At 37.2% G+C, this 26,905-nt stretch overlaps 1 protein-coding gene across 1 annotated transcript in view; it reads left to right on the forward strand.

Moving 5' to 3' along the window:
• Positions 1–26,905, forward strand: part of LUZP2 (leucine zipper protein 2) — a 251,195-nt gene that overhangs the window by 181,441 nt on the left and 42,849 nt on the right. The window contains exon 8 of the mRNA XM_035012463.1: positions 1,967–2,131. Coding sequence (XP_034868354.1) covers positions 1,967–2,131 — 165 coding nt within the window. The remainder of the gene's footprint in view (positions 1–1,966; positions 2,132–26,905) is intronic.

The following is a 26,905-nucleotide window of genomic DNA, read 5'->3' on the forward strand; positions in this document are numbered from 1 at the left end:
CTAGTTCTTATCAGATTTTTCTGTCATCTTAGACAACTTGTCGGGGCAATATTAATGAGAAGGAAATACACGTCAGTTCTATTTCTTATGTATTCCCAGTTGCCTGTCTTCCAGGCTGCTTTTTGTTTTGTTTTGTTTTGTTTTAATCTCTGACCTGGACCAAATAGATTTCTCAAACTGCTGTTCTTCTAGAAAGACATTCTTTCTCATCTTAAAGATAAGTCTTATCTTTATCTTTTATCACAGAAGCTCAGAGGTAGACATTGGGAAGGATCTAAGTCATGGTCGCTACTCTTCAGAAGACGGGACATAGGAGTAGATGCTATATGGAGATGTGTTCCTGGCATAGAATATGAAAGATAGTAGTTTTGTTGGGAGAATACTACCTCAGCAGGACAACAGACTTTGCTGCTTCAGTGGCCCATGGGCGCCCTGAAAGGGTGCACTCCACATGTGCCGGCCTGTCCAGGGGTCTTGGCCCCAGCACCTAATCTCTTCATCTCTCTTGCCGCAAAGGCCACATCTCAGGTCTTGAAATGGACGATTATGTGACATTTTCTTATTTGGGTCTACATGCATGACCTTTATTACCCCTGAGTTACCATAAGGTTTCCTAAAAGTTGTATGTCTCTTTCCATTTTGGCACTGGGGGATCTCTCTGTCATTTGTACTCAGCTTTACATTATTATTGTTGTTGTTGTTGTTACTTACTCTGTCAGCATTTAAAAGTATTTTTAGGGACACCTGGGTGGCTCAGTCGGTTAAGCATCCACCTCCGGCTCAAGTCATGATCCCAGGGTCCTGGGATCGAGCCCCATGTCGGGCTCTTTGCTCAGCCAGGAGCCTGCTTCTCCCTCTCCCTCTGCCTGCCGCTCCCCCTGCTTGTACTCTCTCTCTCTCTCTTTTTGTCTGACAAATAAATCTTTAAAAAAAAACCAAACCTCCCTTTAAAAAAATTTTAAAAAATAAAATAAAAATATTTTTAGCAGTGGACACTGGTGGTAAGATGGGAGTTACAGATGGTTATTGTCTACATTAGTTCAGTCTGCCTTGTGATATAAACCAGGGGAAAAAAGTAGTCTGAAAACCTTGAACTTTCATTTCTTCAGAGTAAAATAGTAATAATGATGCCAGTTCCACAGATGTTAGAAAGCATAAAATTATGTCATTCATGTGAAAGAGCTTGAAATACTACTGTGAAATCCTATGCGAATATAAGTGTAAATATTACAATTTACAATCACATCGGATTAACTCCTACCACTTAACAAGGCCCACAGGAAATAAGTGTTTTATTAGAAACAAAATTGATTTTTTTTCCAATCTGTGAGCAGATTGAGTGGTGCTACAGGCTAATCTGAGAAACACAGGGGCCTGCATTGCCTGGGCACTGGTTTGTAATAAAAGAGGTGGACACCAATAGAAAGATGGCAGGTTTCTACAGACATTTTCTTTTTTTTTTAATTATTATGTTCAGCTAAGCCATTGTATAATACATCGTTAGTTCTTGATGTAGTGTTCAGTGATTCATTAGTTACATATAACACCCAGTTCACATCACAACATGTGCCCTCCTTAATGCCCGTCACCCTGTTACCCCCCCACCCCCCTCCCTTCTGAGACCCTGAGTTCAGTTCTGGGATGCACAGACATTTTCTACTTGAAAGTGACCCTAGAGGACATGTCCTTGCCAGCAGGCTATCACGATTGAAATCATGTCTAGTAACACATGTCTTTGAATTTCAGTGTTCAGAATATATCACGAGACACAGTAGCCCCTAAAAACAGACTGAGTGTGCATTAAACAGCGTGTCAGAGTGGAATTTAGAAGTTAGGCAGTTACATTTGAAAACTGGTAGGTATTTGTGTGGGGAATGAGTGTAGGCTAGGAGGACGGGGAGAATCAGATCAAATAAAGAACAACCAGAACCACAAGTAAAAATTGTCATCTCTCTTTTTTTCATAGGACTCACAGCTAAAAGCAATGAAAGAGACTGTACATCTCTGCCTGTCAACCGTGTTCCGTAATCAACCTCCCCCTTTAAGTCTAATGAGGCCAAATCCAACTCAGCTGCCAATTCTACCTGGGACGGTTGGCCCTGTGATTCCTGATGCAAGTTCAAAATTCCAGGTACACTTCAGTCATGCTTTGGAAGTATAAGCAAGTCATGTACTGTCTTTATACTTCATTCTGTGTGATCATCAGAGTGGATCCAAGTAAGATACCAGATTCGTTGAGAGATTAGGAAGTAAACGGAAGATAGTAACCCTTTTGTAAAGTCTCCGTGGTCACTTGGAGAACATTGGAAGACAACATTTGTTTTAGAGAGCCAGCTGCTTTTTATCCAGAATTGCCTAGTAATAAAAATAATTATTAGTAGTATTCTGAAATAATCTAAAATTATTTTAAAATAATATTTTAACAGTATTGTTTCAATTTATTTATAATAATTATAATCACTTAATATAATTTAATAATACAGTATTTGTTATATAATTTAATGTAGTTATATTATTAATCATATTTTAATGATAATAATAACTATTATTTTATAATTAATTAAAAGAAAACATCTTATATTACATACCAGTATACACCAGAGGTTTAATATGGAAAATGCTTTCTCTTAGGGTATAACGGTCATCCTTGCAAAAGTGGATACTTTTTTAAAAAATTAAGGCCATAGTTTTCAACACTTCCTACACATGTGACTATCTTGGGATACTTGTAAGAAAATCCTGACACTTGGGATTCACCCCAAACCTATTGAATTCTTTCTGTTTGGGCTCTAAGTCATCAGTAGTTTTTTAAAACTTCCCAGGAGATTCTGAGAACTGGTGAATCAAGCAAAACTTCCTCAACTCCCACCACCACCCTACATTAGACAGGGCAAAGGGGCGTTTGTTGCTTTCCGTCTCAGTCGTCAGAACTTTCAATGTACCGGCTCTCCGTTTAAATAAATGCTGACACTCTGAAATAGTTATTGGAGAAAGTGTAGCTTCAGGCAGTATATTTGGAAGTGCTGGCCCTCTTACCACTTGCCTTAGGACCACTTGCTGGTAAAGTGAGTGTTCTAGCTGCCAGTCCGACTTCTAATGCAAATTTCAAACAACAGTGGGCCCAGAAACACCTGAGAACCACTGATAAGAGTTACCCAGTGATGCAGTACTTTTGGGGCTTTCTTACTGCTTATTCTGATCCCCTACACTTGAATTAAAAGGGGTGTGCACAAATGACAGTTTAGAGAAATACTGTTTTCGGAATCAAAACCAAGAGAAAAAAAGAATGTAGTGTTACGTTTTTATCTGTAATCAACATATGGACTGCACAGATTTAGTCTGTATAATCTCATGTTTCTCTGTCAAAAATCACTTAAAAATGTATGTTTTCATTTCATCTTATTCTCTTCTTACTCGGTACCTAAGGATCTCTAGAAATGTTTAGGCCAGTATCTTTCTCCATTATTTTTTCCTGCCTCTTTGGAAACTCTAGGTCTAAAGTGTTTGTTTGCTTAACCAAAGGCAGGGAAGAAAGTTGCATAATAATATATTTGTTATGTTTAGGAAAAATCCTGAAGAAATCCATTGACACTGGTCACTGGTAAAATGCCAAGCTTTCCAAGCTTTTCACACAGTGTTACACACCCACCGGGAAGCTACACTCTGCCTCCTTAGTGTTGGTCTAAGAGAGGAACAAAGGTTCAGCCTTATTAAGTCTGATGACTTTGGGCAAAGCACTTTGTAATTCTTTGGGCACACAGGACACTTGTCTCCAACTCAAAATATGTTTGTTTAGGCCCAAGTAAAACTGGACTCTTTATGAACCTGAACGTGTGGAGGAAATTACTGATTGTTCCTTTAACTGATTTACTATGAACAAATGTCCTGTCCTTGAAATAAATAATAAATATTTATTATTTCCCTTGGCTTATCACAGAAAAATGTAGGAAGCATTTAGATGAGGCTGGTTTAGGAATTGCTCATTTCTCAAAAAGCAATAACAGAAAAATCTAATTGTTTAAGATAAAGTTCAATAAATCTAAGTTGATGTACTATAGAGCATTCTATTTTATGGATTAGCATTAAAAGCTTCTCTAGTATTTGTGTTTTGCCCGCATTCTTTATCTTTTCATTAGTGGTGGAAATTGTATTTTTATGTATATTTGAGTTTTCAGCTCTATGCCAGCACCTCAGGAAACATTTTTAAAATCCCAAATAATACGATGTGATGTGGGGTGTGGGTAAGAGAGACCCTCCCATCACAGAATCTTTTCTTCTCTGTACGTGAAAAAAGGAACATTTAAATGAGGACGTTTTACTGGTACACCTTCAGAGTTGGCTAATTATAGCTGAAGTGACGTGATGTGCCTGCCTGCGAGCTGTGAGGGATCACATCTCTCACCCTCCCTGTACCTCAGTTTCCTCAAGTGCCTGTGGTGCCTGTCAGAGTGTTGTTGTGGCATGAACATTACAACTAATAGGGCGCCTGGGTGGCTCAGTTGGTTAAGCGACTGCCTTCGGCTCAGGTCATGATCCTGGAGTCCCTGGATGGAGTCCTGCATCGGGCTCCCTGCTCGGCGGGGAGTCTGCTTCTCCCTCTGACCCTCCCCACTCTCATGTGCTTTCTCTCATTCTCTCTCTCTCAAATAAATAAATAAAATCTTAAAAAAAAAAAAAAAGAAACAACTAATAACGCCCCCTGTTTTCCGTGGACTAGGACTGGTCTCGTCTACTTTCATTTGGTTTCTTAAATCTCCAACTCTTGAATGGTTTTCCCGGAAATCTGTGAAACATAGCCAAGTAAGCAATTTTCAACTCACATCTGGAAAAAAGGCAAAATATCCACATACCGTGCCCACCCAAATGTCATTTTATTTTATTTTTCTTAAAGAAGATGTGGTAATACAGTCAAAATTTTCATTGCGTTATTCATGTGTGTGTATGTGTATACACACACACATACATACATACACATACTCATTATTACATTAAATATATATGTGTATATTTCACTGTGGATTTTAAAAGCCACAGATTTCATCAGGCAGGGAGTTCAACATTACAAGAATCTACTGGCAAAAACTTAAAATAATTTATATATTGGTAACCCCTACCTTTTTTTAAGATTTATTTATTTATTTGAGAGAGAGAGAGAGAGAGTGCATGAGCAGGGGGAGGAGCAGAGGGGGAGAGAGAGAGAGAATCTTAAGCAGACTCCCCTGCTGAGCGCAGAGCCCGGATGCAGGACTCCATCTCACAACCCTGAGATCATGACCTGAGCCAAAATCAAGAGTCAGACACTTAACTGACTGAGCCACCCAGGTGGCCCTGGGAACCTCTGCTTTTTTTTTTTTTTTTTTAATTCTGGAGGATGCCTTTATACGACCTTTTAGTCCTACAGCTGAATTTTCTGCTGAGGACCCTCAGTCGGGTCAGTCAGTCTCCTTTCCTTCATCGTATTCTCCACAGTTGTTATGTTGCTTCTCTCTAATTTGAGGGAATTTTTTCCTACCCTCCAAGTTAGAATTACTTTTTCTATTCTCAGTGCTCTGATAGCACAGTGTTTACCCCTCATGGCTCTTGATCACACCATGAACACAATGATGGCTGCATACTCCTCTCTCCTTAAAGGAGACAACTGTGCTTAGCTCCTTGATCTGCTCACATTATTCAGTGTCCAGAATGATGTTTCTACAGAATTCATTTGAAATGACACTTGCTGTATTTTTGTTTTAGTCAGTTCGGGCTGTTATAACAAAATGCTGTAGGACTTAAATCATTTCTCGCAGTTCTGGAGGCTGTGAAGCCCAGGATCAAGGTGCTCCCAGATTCAGTTCTTGATGAGGGCCCTCTTCCTGGAAGGTAGACAGCTGCCTTTTGGCTGAGTGCTCACATGGTCTTTTTTAGACATGTGTGACTGGAAAGAGATCTTTTTCTCTCTTTATATTTTTTATGAGGGCACTAATCCCACCACGAGGGCTCCACCATCATGACTTAATCTAAACCTAATTACCTTCAGAAGGCCCAGCTCCTAATACCATCATATTGGGGGTTAGGGCTTTAACATAGGAATTTTATTTTACTTTAAAGATTTTATTTATTTATTTGACAGAGAGACACAGCGAGAGAGGGAACACAAGCAGGGGGAGCGGGAGAGGGAGAAACAGGCCTCCTGCTCCTGCAGGGAGCCCGATATGGGGCTCGATCCCAGGACCCTGGGATCATGACCTGAACCAAAGGCAGACGCTTAACAACTGAGCCATCCAGGTGCCCCAACATAGGAATTTTAGATGATACAGATAATCAGTCCATAGCAGTGCTCCTCCTCTTGGATATTTTCCTTATTTAGAAGTTAGAAAATATATATTATTGAGTGCTCATAAAGTGCTTTATATTCAACCAAATTGTTTTCCATCTGTATGCCAGGACCATGCTCATCACTGGGGATGCAAATTTGAGATCACATGATCTTTTGGACACTGACTAAATTCTCTGTACAAAGAGAACAAGAGAAAAAAATGCAAGGGGTGTGTGATAGATCAGGACTTTTTTTTTTTTTTTGTATTTGGAATTTTATATTCCAAATAGCTTTGATTAAAGATAAAGACTAAGGAGACCTGGATCCAAAGGCACATGAAATGATGTCTTTGTTATGAGAGTATATATTTATTATGTAGAAAATATTGTTGCAACAGAGAGGTAAAGAGCAAAGGTACGAGCCAGGAGCTCTGATTTGCATTTGCCTAAAATAACTCCTAACTAGAGTGGAAACAAGCAAACCAGTGACAGTCTATTTCCCTGAACCATGTAGAGGATGATGGTGATCTGATCTATGGTACAGAAATGGAAACAGCGTTCCAGATGTCATGGGGGCATAAAACTGCTGTGATGTAGTGGTTAAGTGGGATGCATGAAGGCAGGATGTGAAGAAGAACACTCTGTGCTTGCATTTATTCACTGTGATGCAAAAGGCAAGAGGAGAACCAAGATTGGTTTGTTTCTCAACATACTAAGTGTTAGAGGTCTCTCATACAGTCAAGTGTCTATATCCCATAGGTGATTGAACATTTGAATCTGGAATGCAGGGAAGACACCTGAGTGGAGATAAAGGATTTAGCATCACCATGGCTGGTGATTAAATGTTGGAAGTAGATTAAATGACTTGACAGGACAATGTGGAATGAAAAGAGATGAGGGCCACAAAAGACCCCAGAGAAGAGAAATACTTCAGTGTGGTTTTTTGTGTTGCCTAATTGACGTAATGTTTATGGTAAAAGTGCATCTCTTGTCTTTCGTTGAGATCCTCTTTTGGACTGAGAACCATGACTTTTTCATGCTGTTTTACCAGTACAAAACAACGGAATATGCATGTCATTGTGTAAAGTTAGAGAACAGTGAATAGTCCGTGGCTGGTATTTGCTTTTAAAAGCAGACTGGGGGCGCCTGGGTGGTTCAGTTGGTTGGGCATCTGACTCTTAGTTTCGACTCAGGTCATGATCTCAGGGATGTGAGATGAAGCCCCACATGGAGCTCTGAGCTCAGGGGGGAGTCAGCTTGAGATTCTCTCCCTCTCCCTAGGCCCCTCCCCCTGCTTGCTCGCTCTCTAAAATAAATAAATAAATCTTTAAAAAAATAAATGCTGACTGTTTAAGTTTTCACAATTTGTACTAGTCAGCTCATAAACACAGCCCTTATTAAATATTAATTACATATACTTACAATTAAGTAAAATTTACTAAAAGCAAATGTGGTAAATACCAAAACTGCTACATCATGCTATTATCTCTGTTCCTGAGGTTATTATAATATGTCTTTTGGGCCCATGTTGTGGAAATACTATACGAGGCTGTGCTACTGATTTCTCTTTCCATTTCATATTCAATATTACTACCTTGATAGATTGAAATTGGTAGTATTTATACCATAGAAATTGACAAACACTACAAATCAGGGTCCTCCTGACCCCCTAAGTTAGTGAATAATACACCCTTGTGTATGTATGAGTATGGTGTGTGTGTATGTGTGTTAAACCTTTAAGATAGGCTTACTTGGCATCATAATATACAAACGATATGTGATCAACATACTCATTTGTTTTTGTCTTCTGCTTGTGTGGTAGAGCTAGATGAAAAGTAAGCGCTGAGAAAAGGCAAAACAGTTAGTTTTAAAAACTGCTTGTTTAATTAATGGCATGCTCTGAAAAAACTAACACTTTTTATATGTCCATTATACTGTTTTCCTTAATTATATTCATTTTATTTTAAAATATCAAATGTGACTTTATGTAATTTAGAAAATATACAAATGTAGGAGGAAGAACAGGAGGCCTATTACCCAGAGGTCTATTTTTAGGTGAAAAAATATGAATTATTAATACAGTAATGTCATTGGTGTTTACAACGGCATGATAGGCAGTTTAAGAGCTAGGATTCACTTTACATTAGGGTGATGATATTTACCTGTGAGTGTTTCTGGGAGGGTTAAGTAAGATGCGAAAAAGGCCACACACTGGCCCTGGCACATTAGTCAAAGACGGTTCCCAGTCTCCTCCCTTCCGCTCTCCTCCCTTCCCCAGAGCTGAAGTCTCCGCAGGACAGGCTCCCCTCAGCCTTGGTCCCTCGGTAAGCCTGGAGAGGAAAGAATTTGTGGCGCAGCCTGCACCATGCATCCGAGGTCGTGTGCCTCGTGGGGACTGCTGGGTTGTTCTCGCCTCCCCACCCGGGACCATCTGCTTCCTGGTCCCAAACCCACCAGTTACCACATCAAGGCAGAGACCTTCAAGAGGAGAAAAGGCCCATGTTTCTTTTCTTTTCTTTTCTTTTTTTTTTTTAAGATTTTATTTATTTATTTGAGAGAGGGAGAGAGAGTGAGCACGAGTGCGGGACAGAGGCAGAGGGAGATGGAGAAGCAGACTCGCCACTGAGCAGAGAACCCCATGCGGGGCTAGACCCTAGGACCCCGGGATCATGACCTGAGCCGAAGGCAGACGCTTAACCGACTGAGCCCACCCAGGCATCCCAAGGCTCATGTTTCTGTCCCCAGTGTTCTAGCTAAGACCCTTGAGGGTACAGAGGGTCTTCTGCCTATGTAATTAGGCTGTACTTTTCATCAACATCCAAGAAATCTTGAATAATGAACATAACTACAAGGAAAATTGTTGTTTTAAAGAGAGAGCTAAGATTCATAAGTCAGACTGACCAAGTAAAATCTGTTTTCTGCAACTTTCTAACTTTAAAACTTTGATCAGGGGGTGCCTGGGTGGCTCAGATGGTTAAGCATCTGCCTGCAGCTCAGGTCATGATCCCAGAGTCCTGGGATCGAGTCCCGCATCAGGCTCCCTGCTCTGCGGGGAGCCTGCTTCTCCCTCTGCCTCTCTCTCTCTCTCTGTCTCTCATGAATAAATAAATAAAAAATCTTTAAAAAAAAAAAAAACTTTGATCAAATTACTTCTCTGGGACTAATCTTCTGTATATATAAGATGGAGACAATAATAGCACCAACCCTACAGAGCTGGTGTGATGAATTAATAATAAAAAAAAATCCACATACAGCCTTCAGCTTATGCAGTACTGTCTGACCCTGAGAAACAATAAAAGTAGAAAGTAAGTATTTTATCTGGAAACCATGATAACACTTTGAAGAGATTTAAAGATTTTTGGTATGGAATATTGACTTTAATTAAAACAAAAATTGTGTGCCTTGTTTTATTGTTGATATGTGAGTATGCAATAGATCTGTCCAAATGAGTACAACTATAGTTTTTTTAGCATAGTAGTATGGATGGATTCTTAGAATACATTTAATGTCAGCTATCATAATAGTAGGAGAACACTGAAAGACAGCAGAAAGGAAAAACAATTCAGATAAGTAATGCCGATAAAAAACAATGAGGAAATTGTTATGAAAATCCGGTATTTCAAAGGACACCTGGGTGGCTCAGTCGTTAAGCGTCTGCCTTCGGCTCAGGTCATGATTCCAGGGTCCTGGGATTGAGCCCTACATTGGGCTCCCTGCTCAGCGGGAAGCGTGCTTCTCCCTCTCCCGCTCCCCCTGCTTGTGTTCCCTCTCTCACTGTCTCTCTCTCTGTCAAATAAATAAATAAAATCTTAAAAAAAAAAAAAAGAAAGAAAAGAAAATCCAGTATTTCATCCTCACCCCAGGCGGTGACCATCTTCTTTCTTCTTTCCATGCAGCTCACTGCCTTGGATTTATCTGCACTTTACACTGGTAAAGGTCACAACTGTGGTATCTATTTAATTGGACAAGGATGATTTGTTTTTTGTTTTTTTTGTGTGTGTGTTTTTTTCCCCGTTTGTTAGAAATGCCAAAGTCATTCTAGTGACCCCATTCAGGAGCTTAAAGTCATCCATGCGAAAATTGCATTCTGCTTGGTGCCCGACGGTTTAAAGCAAAGTGGATTTGTATTTCCCTCTCTTCTGCCAAAAACCTGTTGCAATGCAATTTCCAAGAAGTCTCAAAGCAATGCACCTGGAATCATCATAGACCAAAGGTTCTCAACCCAGGCTGCATTTTTAATCACTGGGGGTTTCACTCACCCCTGAGTGTCAACACTCACAATTCTGATACAATCCAACTGAAGAGCAGGCTAGTTTGGGGGATTATTCAAAGCTCCCAGATTATTCTAATTTATATCCAACGTTGAGAACTATTAAGATCCTTACTCTAAGAATGGGAAAGGAGTCTAAGAATTAAGCCTACCCTTTTCCCCCACTTTCCTAGAGAAGAGATTTATCAGCTACCTCAGAGGTTTTATATAGATCTGGTTTTCTACCAGTTGTCTGTCATTAGCTCACTATTTGGTTATCTTTCACATCTATCAACTGTTGGTGTTCTTCCATGCTACAAAATATATTTTATATCTTTATATCCAGGGTTATTGTAAGGATAAAAATGAACACATAAGTTGAAAACACTTTCGTAAACTATAACATTACAACTAAGGAATTTTGTTTGGATTTCATTTTTGGTCCTAGGAGGTCTTAATAGCTTCTTTGATTACTTTGCAGCAGGTATGTGGCAATGAAGCTAAGTTTCAGTTAAAAATATTTAAAATAGTTTTGTTTTATTAAATAATTAATTAAATAATAATTTAAATAATATATAATAAACAAACATTAAAAATTAAAAATAAAATAATAAATTTAATTTAAATATTTTATTAAAAATAAAAATTCAGTTAAAAATAAAAAACATGGTATTTTATGAATATACATGATTATATGTACATAAATATTGTAAAATTATGTTGTATATTATAAGATACATATTTGATCTGGTAAATATGAAAATTGAACCCACAAGGAATCTTTGATGTATTTTTTTTTAGTACTGGTGTGCAGGTTTGTACTTGGAATAGTCTGAAACCAAATTCTCATTAGTTTTGATTTATTCTTGATACTTATATAATAAGAACATTATTTATAGAAATTGATTAGTCGAGTAGCTCTAGGAAGTTCTTTCAAAGACAGTTGTTAGCAACAGGAGGACATAATTCATTCAATCTTCCTAAAATTAGAATAGGAACAAAACATTCTTGGTCGAAATGTTATCTTAGGTAACTCTAGGAAGTCACATTAATATTCCGAGAAAACCTCACTGCTGGATATCTTCTTTGTCACAAAAGAATGGCTACCAGGTTCCATTTTCTTTTTATTTTCTTTCATAATTGAGATTTTATTGGTCGTCTTGAGGACCGATACCCAGATGTTTCAGTTTGTACGCAATTAACGTATGTACCAAAAAATGTAAAAGGTATGCAGTTGTGATTCTTTCCTAAACAGTTATTCCAGCGACTTTCCAGCTTAACTTTGGAGGCAAATTTTTTTCTTAAGAGGATATCATGTGCAAATATTTTCAAATGTTGTTAAGCTGTTGTGTCATAAATCCCCCTCACTCACAAAATCATCTACAGCCCATACTCAGCACATTATCAAAGTTACGAGGTAAACTGAACTACCAGGACCAAAGATGTTGCAGAGTGCATGAAATTCTGATAGGGAGAGCCAAGGCCAAGGAATGGCTTTCCCTTAGGAAACAATTCTACTAAAAATAAGATGAGAAGAGAAGTAATTTAAAATGATCAAGACATAATAAATGCAGGACTGTGCCTCCAAATTGCCATCCAGCGTGCTGTGTATTGTACGATATAAAACTACTTCTCCAGCTGTGGAATGATAATCAAGACAATCAAAACCTCCCATATTCAATATCCCACTATTTTCTGATTGTACCAAAAATAAACAACCAGCAAATGATTTTGCCTCTTTAAAAAAAAAAATTACATTTTAAAAATGGGATGAGGCAAGATTCTCTCCTTCTTAAAAATGTTTCTAGGGGCGCCTGGGTGGCTCAGTTGGTTAAGCGACTGCCTTCAGCTCAGGTCATGATCCTGGAGTCCCGGGATCGAGTCCCGCATCGGGCTCCCTGCTCGGCGGGGAGTCTGCTTCTCCCTCTGACCCTCCTCCCTCTCATGCTCTCTGTCTCTCATTCTCTCTGTCTCAAATAAATAAATAAAATCTTTAAAAAAAAAATGTTTCTAGAGCTACTAAAAGATTTCCATCTACAAAATAGTTGATTAAAATATTCCTCTGGATTGTATAAGAAGGGAGACAGGCACCATCTGTAAGACATGGTATATGATGTAGTCAGACTCAGCTTTTTTTCTCTCCTGCTTCATCAGAGGCTGGACCCTCCTTGTTTGTAGTTTCTCCATTTTCTGCAGGTAAATCATCTTTAGTTTCTGGGTTAGACATTTTCTCCTGTTTTTCCTTTGCTCTCCTTTTCTCTTTTGTCTGAAGATTTATCATTTCCTGCTGTACTTCTGGGCTTCCTTTCCACTTTGCAGGAGCAGGTTTAGATGACAAGCTCCCCTACTGATCTCGCCCTGGGGAGCTTCTTTGGCAGAGCCCATCCTCTAAAACACACTGTTATAGAAGGTTATAAATAGTGAGAGGGTGGTCAGAGTTAAAGCATTCTAAGGTCTTTGCATTTTTTGGAAAGCAAAAATATTGAATAACTGCAAACTCTGGCAAGTATTCACATCAAGATATTCTGAATAACCCCACACACATAAAATACTTTATTGCTAAAAAATGCTACCCATCAAAAAAAAATGCTAGCCATTATCTGAGCTTTCAAGAAGTCAATCACTGACTACAGATCACCATTACAAATATAATAATCATGAAAAGTTTTGAAATACTGTGGGAATTGCCAAAATGTGACACAGAGACATGAAGTGAGCATTTGCTGTCCGAAAAATGGCACTGAGAGACTTGTTTGATGCAGGGTTGCCACAAACCTTCCATTTGTAAAAAACACAGTATCTGCTAAGTGCAATAAAGCAAGGTACACCTGAGGCAATAGAGAGAGAATGATTAGGAAGACAAGATGATACTAGCAAACACAATTTTTAGGAGATTAATAGTATCTTCTTGGGGAGAGACGATGAGTCTGTGGTGGTGGGAAAAGGGAGGAGGGGATGGATTTGAGAAATGCAAAGGATAAAAAATTTGGAGGAATTTGTGTGGAAGTGTGAGAAGACGAGTTGATTCTTTTAAATAAGTTATTTGTGAAGAGAAGGAAAGTGGACAAATGTATGGGGGGCTTCTTAACAGGATGGAAGGAGATTGAGTACATTTTTGGTAAAAGAGAAAGGGGGAATGAATAAAGATAATGAAGACAAAATTTAGAGACCTATATTAAGTAGTCAAAATTCTAGAAGAAGCACCAAGGGATATGAATATGATCACTAGGTAAAGAGCAGTAGGGACATACCAACTTCTGAGATGGAAGATCAACTGGTTAAGATGAAGGAAGGTATGGATTAATTTTGATGTAGATGAAGGACAGTTCAAAGGGGATGCTGCCCAATGGCCTGTAGTTCATCAGTGAAAATTAGGCCCTTACTGACTCTGGAGAAGCTTCCTGTCCCTCTAGACAAATGCTTTGGCAAACCTGTCTGTACCCATCACATATACACTAATTCCAATTTCTAAATTCCCTCTATCGCACATCTGTTGGTACCCTGCTTTGTTTTCCAATCCTAGGGGAAAAATGAAACGACACATCTTCTCAAGAGACATGAAGTTAGGAAACATGAGATCCAGTAAAATGAGGTATTGCTTCAAAGAAAATATAGTAAAATAAAAGTAATCATTATACTCAAAGATGATATAAACTAAAATTAACAGTAAATCCAAAAGAAAATTAGCAAATTCATTTGTATTCCAGCAAATGTAAATTTGTTAATAAAATGTGCTAAGGGATTAAAATCACCTAAAATTCACTAGTTTCCAGTGTATTAAAACCAACTTCTTAAACAGAGTTAAATGCTAATCCATTCTGTATATACATTATCATGTACATGTAGAGAGAAACGAATAATGCTTTTTCAGCTGTAGGCTTATGCTTCTTTCCAATGGTCCTTTTTAGGCATTAACAAGTTCTATTAGGTGGGTACTCTGAGTATGCTGGACTCTCCCTTTATCATCACTGTCCTGGAAATCTGTGTTGGAATCTGCAACTAAATGTTAGCTACTCAGTGCCAAGAATCATGTGTAAGAGCACAGAATTTGGAATTCAACAGACCAATTCTAAATCCCAGCTTCTGCCAATTATTCAATGCACATATGAGATATTGAGAAATTAAACTGGAGACTGTGATTATTCCTTTTGAAATAGAGCTAACAATACAAAACAATGACCCTAGTAAACTAAGATGTATAAATGCTAAATTTATAGCATGATATCTGGCATACAGTATAGCTAGTGTTTAAGAGCATAGATTCTAAAGGCAAACTGCCCGGATTTGAATTTGTGCTCTGTACTAATCGGCTGTGTAACAAAGGCAAATTTTTAAACCAATTCTTACCAGCAACATGGGGATAATACTATTTTCCTCAAAAGGTTGTTATGAGGACAAACTAAATATTATTAGTTTCAGACTTATTTGCTAGTGATATATCATTGTGTGTCCATCTCTGGGGAAGTGTCCATCACAAAATTCTATATGGGGGACAATAAGAAAATAATACATGCATTCATCAAAAGAATTTCCACAAAAGGACTTCCAAAAACAACAGGAAACATAAGATCTTTATATTTGCTGAAAGTAATTATTCTTTGTACTAGATTTGATGAAAGACCAGAGAATTGTCATCTTGATCCACCCTCAATGCACTGAGTTGGATTTAAATGTTTCAAAGAAAATCAAAAATAGTAGCCTTGCTTTTCATCACTCTATGAAGCACATTGATATTCAGGATTTTGTGAAATTATAGACAGTCTTTTTGAATCTCCTAGAGTGCCAGTGTTAGAATTTCCTATGACATGTTTAGTCCTCTTTGATCTCCTCTTTACAAAAGCAAGAATATTTCCTGAGTGTCCATAGCTACCTAACCTAGGAAGTTATTCAAATCAAGTATACTCAAAGACCAAACTTTTCTCCTTTGTATGCTATTGCATAAGTTCTAATTGCTCAATAATAATAACAATAGTGATGAATTTAATTTGTGTAGTCCTTTATGGTGATTACTATAAGATGTTTTACTAGATTATAGTAATAAATAGAGCAGATCTTACTGTAACTATTTTACTTACAAAGGAACTGAAACAGGAACCCAGGTTTTTTATGCCAAATCTTGTGCACCAAATCACCGTCTCAGAATGCACATTACTTAGAACTTCAGAGATATTCTTACAAAAAGGAATGAACATTTAAGTATACACTTCTTCTTACATTATCACAACACTTAAATTTTATAGAGTATTTGTTCTGAACTGATTTACTGCTGAGAGCTTTGCACAAGTTTTCTCAGTTAAAATCCAGAAGAACATTTTCAGGTGGTACTGGTAATATTCTGATGTTATAAGTGAGAAAACTAAGGCATTATAGAGGTTAGTGATCCATCTTAAGTCTCAAAACTAGGTCATTGGCAATTGAGGTTTTGAAGTCAAGTGTACCTGGCTCTAGAATCTGAGAGTCTGACCATCACTTTACAGCTGAAGATGTGGCTCTGATAACAACCCCCTTGCATTTAGAAGAGAAGGAAAAAGGAATAAAAAGCAAAACAACAAGAAAACAATTCACAAAATGGCAATAGTAAGTCTATACTTATCAATATTTACTTTAAATGTAAATAGACTAAACTATCCAATCAAAGACATAGAGTAGGAAAATGGGTGTAAAAACAAGACCTAACTATATGCTGCCTACAACAGACAAATTTCAGCTTTAAGGACACGTGTAGGCTAAAAGTGAAGGGATGGAAAAAGACATTCTATCCTTATGGAAATCTAAAGAAAGCAGAGATAGCTATACTTATATCAAACCAAATAAACTTTAAACCAAGGACTGTAAGAAGAGACCAAAAAAAGCCATTATATAATAATAAAGGGGTCAATTCATCAGGAGATTAAAAAATAAAATAGGAGCACCTAAATATATAAAATGAATATTAACAAATCTCAAGGGAGAATAGACAGAGAATATAATACAATGCTAGTAAGGGACTTTAGTAGCCTTCTTTCAACAATGGATCAATCATCCAAACAGAAAAGGATACATTGGACTCAAACTACATGTTAGATTAGATGGACCTAACAGACGTTTACAGAACATTCCATCTAACAGCAGGATACATATGCCTCTTAAGCACACATGGAACATTCTCCAGGACAGATCATATATTAGTCCACAAAATAAGTCTTAATAAATTTAAGAAGATTGAAATAATATCAAGCATTTTTTCTAACCTCAGTGGTATGAAATAAAAGAATCATAAGAAAACTGGACAATTCACAGATATGTGAAGATTAAACAATATGTTCCTGCACAAGCAATGAGTCAAAAAAGAAATCAAAAGAGAAATTTTAAAAAATATTTTTTTTTCAGATAAATAAAAATGGAAATGTGACACATCAAAACTTATGGGATGCAGTTCTAAAAATGAAATTTAGAGGGATGGCTGGGTGGCTCGCTCAGTTAAGTGTCCGCCTTCAGCTCAGGTCATGATCCCAGGGTCCTGGGATCGAGTTCCGCATCGGGCTCCCTGCTCAGTGAGGAGCCTGGTTCTCCCTCTGCCTCTGCCCCTCCCCCTGCTTGTGCTCTCTCTCTCTCTCTCTCTTTTTCTGACAAATAAATAAGTAAAATCTTTAAAAAATAAAAATGAAATTGAGTGATAAACACCTGCATAAAAAAAAGAAAGATCTCAAATAAACAACCTAACTTACACCTCAAAGAACTAGCAAAAGAACAAACTAAACCCAAAGTTAACAAGGAAAGAAATAACAAAGATCATAGGCAAATAAATGTAATAGAGATTAAAAAGATGATAGAAAAGATTGAAAAAATTAAGAGCTGATTTTTTTGGAAGAGATAAAATAGACAAAACTTTAGTTAGACTTACCAAGAAACAAAGAGAAAGGACTCAAATAATAAAATTGCAGTTGAAAGAAATGATGTTACAACTGATGCCACACAAATAAAATGGATCATAACAGACTACCACAAACAACCATGCACCAAAAAGTTGGACAGCCTAGAAGAAATAAATAAATTGCTAGAAACACACACTGTTACCAAGACTGAATAATGCTGAAATATAAAATCTGAACAGACCAATCACTAGTAAGGAAATTAATCAGTGATTAAAAACCTCCCAACAAACAGAAGTTTAAGACCAGATGGCACCATTGGAGAAATCTGTCAACCTTTTAAAGAGGAATTAATACCAATTATATCGAAGTTAAAAAAAAAAAAAGAGGGAATCCTTCCAAATGCATACTAGGTCAGCATTCCCCTTATACCAAAGCCAGACAAGGACACCACAAGAAAAGAAAATTATAGGCCAGTATCCTCGATGAACATAGAGGCAAAAATCCTCCACAAAATATTAGCAGATGGAATTCAACACTACATTGAAAGGATCATACACCATGATCAAGTGGGATTTATTCCAGAGATGGAAGGATGATTCAACACCCACAAATCAGTAAATGACTTAAAAATCATATGATCATCTCAATAGATGAGAAAAAGCATTTGACAGGATTCAATATCACTTTATGATTAAAAAATCTCCACAAACTGGATGTAGAGGGAATGTACTTCAACATAATAAAGACCACATTTGACAAGTCCGCAGCTAACATCATACTCAACTATGAAAAGTCAAGATCAGAGACAAAACAAGGGTGTTCCCTCAGAATTGGATGTCCTAGGCAGAGCAATTAGCAAGAAAAAGAAATAAAAGCATCTGGGAAAGAAAGAAGAAAGGCTCTGTTTGTAGATGACATGATCTTATACAGAGAAAACTCTAAAGACTCCCAAATATCAGAATTAATAACTTCAGTAAAGTTGTTGTTAGGTACTTGTGAGCCTTCTATTTTGATCTGTCACATCCTGTTGATTCAGAAGATATTACATATAGAATCTGCACTACTGAGATAAATCTATAAGATAACTTTTTTGAAATGGTTCAGCAACATTCTCTGTAGACACAACTAATATTGTTAAAATGTCCATACTATCCAAATCCATCTATAGGTTCAATGTAATCTCTGTCAAAATCCCAATGGCATTTTTCACAGAAATAGAAAACAACAAACGTAGAATTTGTATGGAACCACAAAAGATCCCCAATAGCCAAAGCAATCCTGAGAACAAAATTGGAGGCATCACACTCACTGATTTCAAACTATATTACAAAGCTATAGTAATCAGAGCAGTATAGTAGTGGCATAAAAACAGATCTGTAGACCAATGGAATAGAATAGAGAGCCCAAAAGGTAAAAAACAAAAACTCCCAGCCATTTTCTATTCAGGCAAACCTGAATTCAGTTGTCTGCTCTGTTACTTCCTAAGTGATTTAATCTTTGGCAAGTGCTTTGACATCTTTAAGAATCTGTTATCTCAAAAAAAAAAATTCTGTTATCTCATACAATACAATAATAGTATAACTTTGTAGGGTTGTTAGGGAAGACTGAAAGAGATAGTGCATTTACAGCATACTCCTAAGTATTCAATTAATGTTAGCTTCTTGTAAGTAGGTAGTTAACAGAATGTCAGTTGAGTCTTATCTTTCCATTATATGCAAAAATTAAAGTCTCTGATGCTTCTGGAAACATTTCAGTGATAGCACTAAATGGACATGTGGTTGATGGTTTAATTCACAACAGTAAACTCCTGAGGACCTGGGGCATATCTTCATTCTTTTAGTTCCTCTAAAGTTCACCATAATACCTTTATCTAACGGTAAATGTTTGATGAGTGAAGAAACAAATGAATAAATTAATGAATGAGGAATCTGAGAGAAGGAATAGTTCCTCATTAGCCAAATTACAATGTGTTCATGAGATGCTGTATCTCTTAAAAGTTTTTCACATCCATACAATCATTCTGTGATGGAGAGTAAACATACTCATTTTAGTGACAACAACTGCTGTGGATTCCCATATTAAACACATGCTCTTTTCATACTTCATCATTAGTCATGTGTGTATTGTGAATTTCAGTATCTGTGATGGCAACAGCTTTGCCTTAATCCAGCCTACTACTCTTGCTAGACAGAGTCAATGAAAAGTGAGCATGGGGTTCAGGCCATTTTATTTCCAATATTATATGTAAAATATTCTAATCTTATTTTAAAATATAAAAACTGTGAATGTTCATGAATGCCTTTTTCATAGATGATGATAAAACTACCATATTTAAGTTAATCTGAGTCACACCAGTGTTCAGTTTTCCAGAATAACCTTATGTTTATTGTCCAGACTTAATTAAAATACCAGAATGTAGCATGTGATCTCATTGAATCCCTGAGAACTTTTAATTTTGCCACTGCTCATTCTCCATGGCTAAATTTACCATTCATTCAGGAATCATTCCTGATAGAGTTAAAACATATATAGGAGAACCTTTCCCACTACCTGGGGCACATGCTATCAAAGGATGGGGATAACAGGGAGTTTCCCATAATGCTTATGTAAAGACCCAAGAGGCAGCATTTCCTATCCTCTTCCTACAAAGTTGACCATTTGTATAACCAGCATTCATCTTATTTCCATGGATTACGGATTCAATTTCCTATTATTATTGTTAGGGTGAGGGTCCTTCTGTGCATGCCAACCTGCTTTTCTGAGCACTTAAGAAATCCTGATTGACATTTTCCCAGTTCTCTCACTTGGGCAAAAGATAATATCCTCCTATTCCCTGTATGTCTGTGAGTCCCTCACCTGAATAATAAGATAGTGTAAATAATTCTGATGCTTTCAGGGCGCCTGGGTGACTCAGTCGATTAAGCTTCTGCCTTCGGCTCAGGTCATGATCCTAGGGTCCTGGGATCGAGCCCCACATCGGGCTCCCTGTTCAGTGGGGAGTCCGCTTGTCCCTCTCCCTCTGTTTCTTCTGTCTCTCTCACTCTCTCTCAAATAAATAAGATCTTTCAAAAAAATAAAATCAATTAAAAAAATAATACTGATGCTTCCATTATGACCTGCTGCCCATAACACTGTTTTCAGATGAGTGATTTAAACTCCTTCCTGCCAACCTCCCCACACAGTTGTCCAGCTATGCTTAAATCTGCCACACAAGTTAGACATTATAAACATTGGACCTCCCATCTAGAGCTATTCTTTACAACTGGGAAGGTGTCTCTCTCCCTGAAGCATCAGTTTTCCCTTCCTCCTCATCCGTCCTGCTGTTGCTGCTAAAGCCCCAGCAATAGCCCAGCAAAATCCCAAGTTGCATTATACCACTATTGACACAGTTAAAAGCATGCCCTTGGTCTCATTAAGCTTTTACTTGGACCATATTAAAAACAGACCCTCTCTGGCTTCTCCATATGCTTAATGTTTTGTTGGCATGAAATAGATAAAATGTTTAATTTTCAACTTTAAAATGTGTAAAATACATTTAGTAAGACTTTGTCTGAATTCCTAGTTTTGTTTTGTTTTTTTTTACTTTTAGCCATTTGTTAATGCTTTCAGATAAATATTTTGAACATGTATATGGTATCGATTCTTTGTTATGTTTATATTCTCATAGACATAGGTCCACTCATCATTTATAATATCAACTACTTTTTAAAAATATAAATTATTTTTATTTTATTTTAAAGACTTTATTAATTTATTTGACAGAGAGAGACACAGCAAGAGAGAGAACACAAGCAGGGGGGGTCGGGGGGGGAGAAGCAGGCTTCCCACCGAGCAAGGAGCCCGATGTGGGGCTCAATCCCAGGACGCTGGGATCGTGACCTGAGCCAAAGGCAGACACTTAATGACTGAGCCACCCAGGTTCCCCTAAAAATATTAATTATTTTTATTATAAAACATATGCTAAGGGATGACTGGGTGGCTCAGTCGGTTAAGCGTCTGACTTGGGCACAAGTCATAATCTCAGAGTCCTGGGATCGAGCAGGCATCGGGCTCCCTGCTCAGTGGGGAGTCTGCTTCTCCCTCTCCCCCTGCCCCTCCCACCATTCGTGCTCTCTCTTAAATAAATAAATAAAATCGTTTTTTAAAAAAAGTATGCTTATTTGTCATGGACAAATTTGGAAAATAATGGTAATAGTAATAATACCAATAGTTGTCATTTGTTGAATTGTGCTATACCCATATGAACATATTTAATCCTCACAAAACTCTAGAAGGAAGAAATACTATTATCCTCATTCTTTTAAATTTTTTTCCTTTGGAAAAATTTTAGACTTAATAAAAATACATTACAAAGATAGTACAGAGAGTTCCTGTATACCCTCCACTCAACTTTCCTTAATGTTAACATCTTCCATAGCTATGGGAGTTTATCAAAACTAAGAAATTAGCATTGATACATCATTACCAAACTACACACCTTACTTGAGTTTCACCAGTTTTTCTACTAATGTCCTTTTTTTTTATATTTCAGGATATCCAATTCAGGGTACTACATTGCATTTTTAGACATCATGTCTCATTAGTCTCCTCTGGTTTGTGACAGTTTTTCAGTCTTTGTTTTTCATAACCTTGACACTTTAGAAGTCATGGCCAAGTATTTTGTAGAATATCCATCCCCCAAACCAGGGCTGTCTGATGGGTGGTCATGCTTAGACTGGCATTATGGATTTTTCTAAATAATATCACAAAGTTGTGGTACTCTTCTTATCATTATATCAGGTATGTAACATCACTGGTGATGTTAATCCTCATCACTTGGTTAAGATGGTATGTGCCAGATTTCTCCACAAAGTTAGCTCTTGTCCTTTTCCATACTTTATTCTTTGGAAATGAATCATTAAGTTTAGCCTACACTCAAGGGAAGGGTAGTTAAGTTTTACCTTTTACAGAGGGAATGTCTGTGTATATATTATTTAGAATTCTTCTGTAAGGAATATTTGTCCTCCCCCCATTTATTTATTCATTCAGTCATTTATTTATATCAGATGGACTCATAGATATTTATTTTAGATTTTACGTTATAATCCAGTACTCTCATTATTTTTTTCCTTCAAATGGACTTCATTTTTCAGAGCAGTTTCAGGTGATAGCAAAATTTGGCAGAAATACAGAGAGTTCCCATATACTCTTTGCCCCCCCTGCCCCAACCCTCCCACACACAGAACCTCCTCCACTATTAACACCTCTCACTAGAGTGGTACATTTGTTATAATTGATGTACCTACATGGACACCTCATTATATCACCCAGAGCCCATTGTTTACATTAGGCTTCTTGGTGGTGTAAATTCTATGTATCTTGACAATTGTATAATGACATGTATCCACCATCATACAGAATGTATCCTCGTCTTTCATATGAATAAAATGAATTACAGAGATACTAGGTTGCTCACAAAAAGTAATACAGTTGGCTGACTTTGTATGAGTGAAATAATAACATCTCATTAAAATTCATTGTAAATGTTATTTGAATTATTTTATATATCATTTCCTTGTAGATATACACTATAATTGATTCATGTATCTCCTTATTTCTGTTTTAATTTTTTTCCATTTGTCCTTTTTAATAAATATATAAGTAACATTTAGATAAAGATCTGTCTTGTACTCTACCATAAGAATAGAGCATGTAGAGAGAGAAATCCTGCTTGTTCATTTTCACATCCCCCTTCCTTCCTCACTCATCCCTCTACTCAACAGCATTTAATACAGTGCCTAGCACCAATACAGTAGGTAATAAGTGATTGTTTACTAAATGAATGATTATCTAATAAGTTATTGAGCTTAAGGTTTTGTCAGGCGTACCTTTGAAGCTGATGTTATAGAGACCTGATTTCTGAGGTTTCTTAAAGCCACTGTCAGAAGCAAGAAATAGGAGCAGAAGGGCATGTTATTTTGATTTAGTGTCACATACTTAACCTTCTTAAAAATGACTTAAGAGTTTCACATCCTGGAATGGGTTTTTGTAGAATATTAAAGTCTCATAATATTTTGAAGGAATTCATAAGTTCCACCTGTGTTAATAACCATCTGTGAACTGCATCAAGCATGTAATCAAGGTTCCAGACCCTTTTGAAAATCCACTGTTTTCTGAAGTCTAACATTTTTATGTATAAAAATGGGAATGATTCCATAGTAGCCTTACTATGATGGACACAAAAGAACAACAACAAAAGACCTTTACTTTGGAGAAAATTACTTTGTCTAATACCACATACTCTGTTCATACAACTAAAGTCATTTTCTGAGAATTTTTTAAAAGAAATGTCCAAGAACCAACATCTTGCACTTGTGGTTTCCTAATAAAGTATGATCACTCATCTCCCCATCTTTAACTGACCACATTTCCCTCCAGAAAAACCAGTTACACCCAGCCTATTTTCAGGCACTCTCATTTTCTGGACCTAAATATCAGGTTTTTTGAGCAAAATTCCATTCCCCACCCCACCCTCCTCCTTCTTCAAAGTAAGCTCTATGCCCTACGTGGGGTTTGAACTCAGGACCCCAAGATCAAGAGTTGCATGCTCTACCAGCTGAGTCAGCCAGTCACTCCAAAATTCCATTCTTTTTGATTTGACGAATCAAATCAATCTTCATTGCAGCACTATATAACCATTTATGCTTCATTAATTACATCTTTTTTTTTTCTGTTGTCATCTCTATAGATTTATTTTCCTGGTGTTGGCTTATATACCTATAAGTGGATTCTGCTATTATCAAATGCTTGGGTTTTGATTCTATATTTAATCACCTGCAGACATTATTTTCCTCTCTGCTGCTCTAGTACAACCATTATCTACTTTGAATTCTTGGAAGCCTTGCATATCTTTATGATATATTGGGGTCCCCTGAATAAATAATTTCTCTTGGGGTCTAATTTAATAACTTTTTAAATTGTTTTATTAATTGGACTCTACCATCTACAACTGATGAAATCTGTAACGGGCATATGGTAGTGTATAGCCAAAAGAATAATGCAGAAAGTTATTAAATTAAAACTGCTGTAGCCGTCTTGTAATTATGTAGGAGTGTTCTGAAAACAGCAAGCAGAAAGATGGAAAATTACTGGATCCTGGCAACATCCTGGATTACAGAATTAACCAACTCTAGAACTCTATATTAGGATTTCTTATGTGAGATAATAACTCTTCGTGCTTAGGCTGTTTTTAGTCGGGGATTATATAACTTACAACTAAATGATTTCTAACTGATCGAGTCTTCAGTATGGTAAAGGAGGAAGATAATTAAACATGTTAGAAATAATATATTTGTTATTATGTTACGTAATATGTTAAAAAACTAACATGTCAATGAAAAAAAAGGACACAGCATGAAGAAAAATGTGATCTTCCATGGGAGAATTTGGAAAGATTCATTAGTGCATGTTATACTCCAAGTGAGTTTCAAGAGTAAGTGGAAATTTATCAGGAAAAGGATTTGGGGGAAAGTAGAAGACGTAACCATGGGCTGAGGAACAGAGGAGGGGACAGTTAGGAATAATGCAAGACCTAAAACACTGTGCAGACACACGTGTGTATGTATGTGTGTACACAGAAATGTGAATGAGAGAGGAAAGAGAAGGAGGGAGTGTTTGAAGTGGTGAGTGGTGAGGTTTGGAGTATTGACAATGAGAACAGTAACTGGGTAACAGGCAGGTATAGAAAGATAGGTAGAAGAGAGGTTTAGAAGGAGCTTCTGTTTTCAGCCCAGGAATTGTTATGTTAACCTGAATGTCAACAGAGGAAGATCAATCAACATGATCGCCTTGAGCTTTGTCTTTCACCACACTGCACTGTCAGCATTTTGGAGGATGCAGTGGAGGGGGATATAGGGCATCTGTGTGGGGTCAGATGGGGAAGAAAGCTGTAACTATAGAAAATGTGGATGCCTCTGGGGGTAGAGCTAAAAGTCAGATGGGAGAGAGAATTAGGCAGACATTAATGAGACACCCATGCCTACCACTCTAACTGGATTTTTCATCAGTTCTTACCTTTCCTCAGGCATATTGCTTTCTTTGGGTTCCTTAAAGTTAGAAAGTTTTCTTATTCCTCAATCTTGTACCTATTCTCCTTCACTCAGAAGGCTCTGCCTGGCTTCCTCACCCGGGGAACTGCTCATCCTTCAGGTCTCTTGTTTTCAATGCTATTTCTTCAGGAAAACTTACCTGACCCTCCCGATGAGTCGGCTCACTCTATTATGTGCTGTACTCTCAAAGCAACCAAAAAATCTTTCATGGTAGTTAGCCAGATTGTACTTAATTAAATTTTTGTGAGGTAACCTGTTTTCATGCAATTCTTCTAGCAGACTGGGTGCTCCCTGAACACAGGGATTGCGTCTGTTTTGTATTCTGCCATATTCTGGCCACATTTAGGTCACCCAGGAAGTAGTTTTTGAATGACTGAACAAATAAGTGGGTGGCATACTTACTACCACCCTAAAGAGGAAGGGTGTGTACAAGGCATTAGGGTTGGGGCAAAAATAGGGGAATGTACTTTAGGTCAGTTGTCCTTAATCATTTGAGATTTTGCAGACTCTACTCATGGTATAAAAGCAATGGACTCTCTCTCCACAGAAAATTATACCTATAATTCAATATCAATTGGCATAAGTTTAAGAAGTCCCACATTAAAGCTTATTATTAGAAAGTTACAAAAGTAAGTTTAGACTGGGAAGTTGAGTTATCTGGACATTCTATGTAGGAAATATCACTGAACTGTAATTTTTAGTTTTAGCTTCTCTGTATTTCTATTAAAATGAGATTAAAGGGAATATATTTGAAAATTTGGTAGTAAAGATTCAGATTAGGCATTGGAATTGATTTATTAAAGTTTCATAATTACAAACCATTTAACCTCTGGAGATGAATTGTTGCATTGTGAATATTATTCTTTCTAACATGCTTCAGAAGTGCTCTATTTGGAAAATGGCATATAAACAATGTAGGTAAAAACAATGTAAGTTTATTGACTTAAAATGTCAATTTTTTTCCTAATCAAATTTTACAGTGGTCCAATATTAGGATCACTGTGATTAAGGAGTGAGTATTTGAATGAGCTCTACCATTGTCTTACCTGTCAAATCTGGGAAAATTTCTTTAAAAGAATAAAAAAGAAGTATTTATTTATTTGAGAGAGAGAGAGTGAGTGGGAGGGTCAAAAGGAAAGGGTGAGAGAATCAAGCCAGCCCTGTGCTGAGTGGAGAGCCGTACGTACACCTCGATCCCATGACCATGAGATCACAACCTAGCAGAAATCAAGAGTCAGATGCCCAACCAACTGCGCCACCCAGGCACCGCATGGGTAAATTCCTTAAACTCTGAATTGAGTTTCCCCATTTTTAAAGGGTAGCCTGATTATTTGCTGAAATACAGTGCACATATTAACTTACATTCTTCTGGTATATGGCAAGGGCTCTATAAATAAAAACTATTAGTTACCCCTCTG

The sequence above is a fragment of the Mirounga leonina genome, unplaced genomic scaffold (assembly GCF_011800145.1).
Source record: "Mirounga leonina isolate KUSES-001 unplaced genomic scaffold, KU_Mleo_1.0 Mir_166, whole genome shotgun sequence".
NCBI lineage: Eukaryota > Metazoa > Chordata > Mammalia > Carnivora > Phocidae > Mirounga > Mirounga leonina.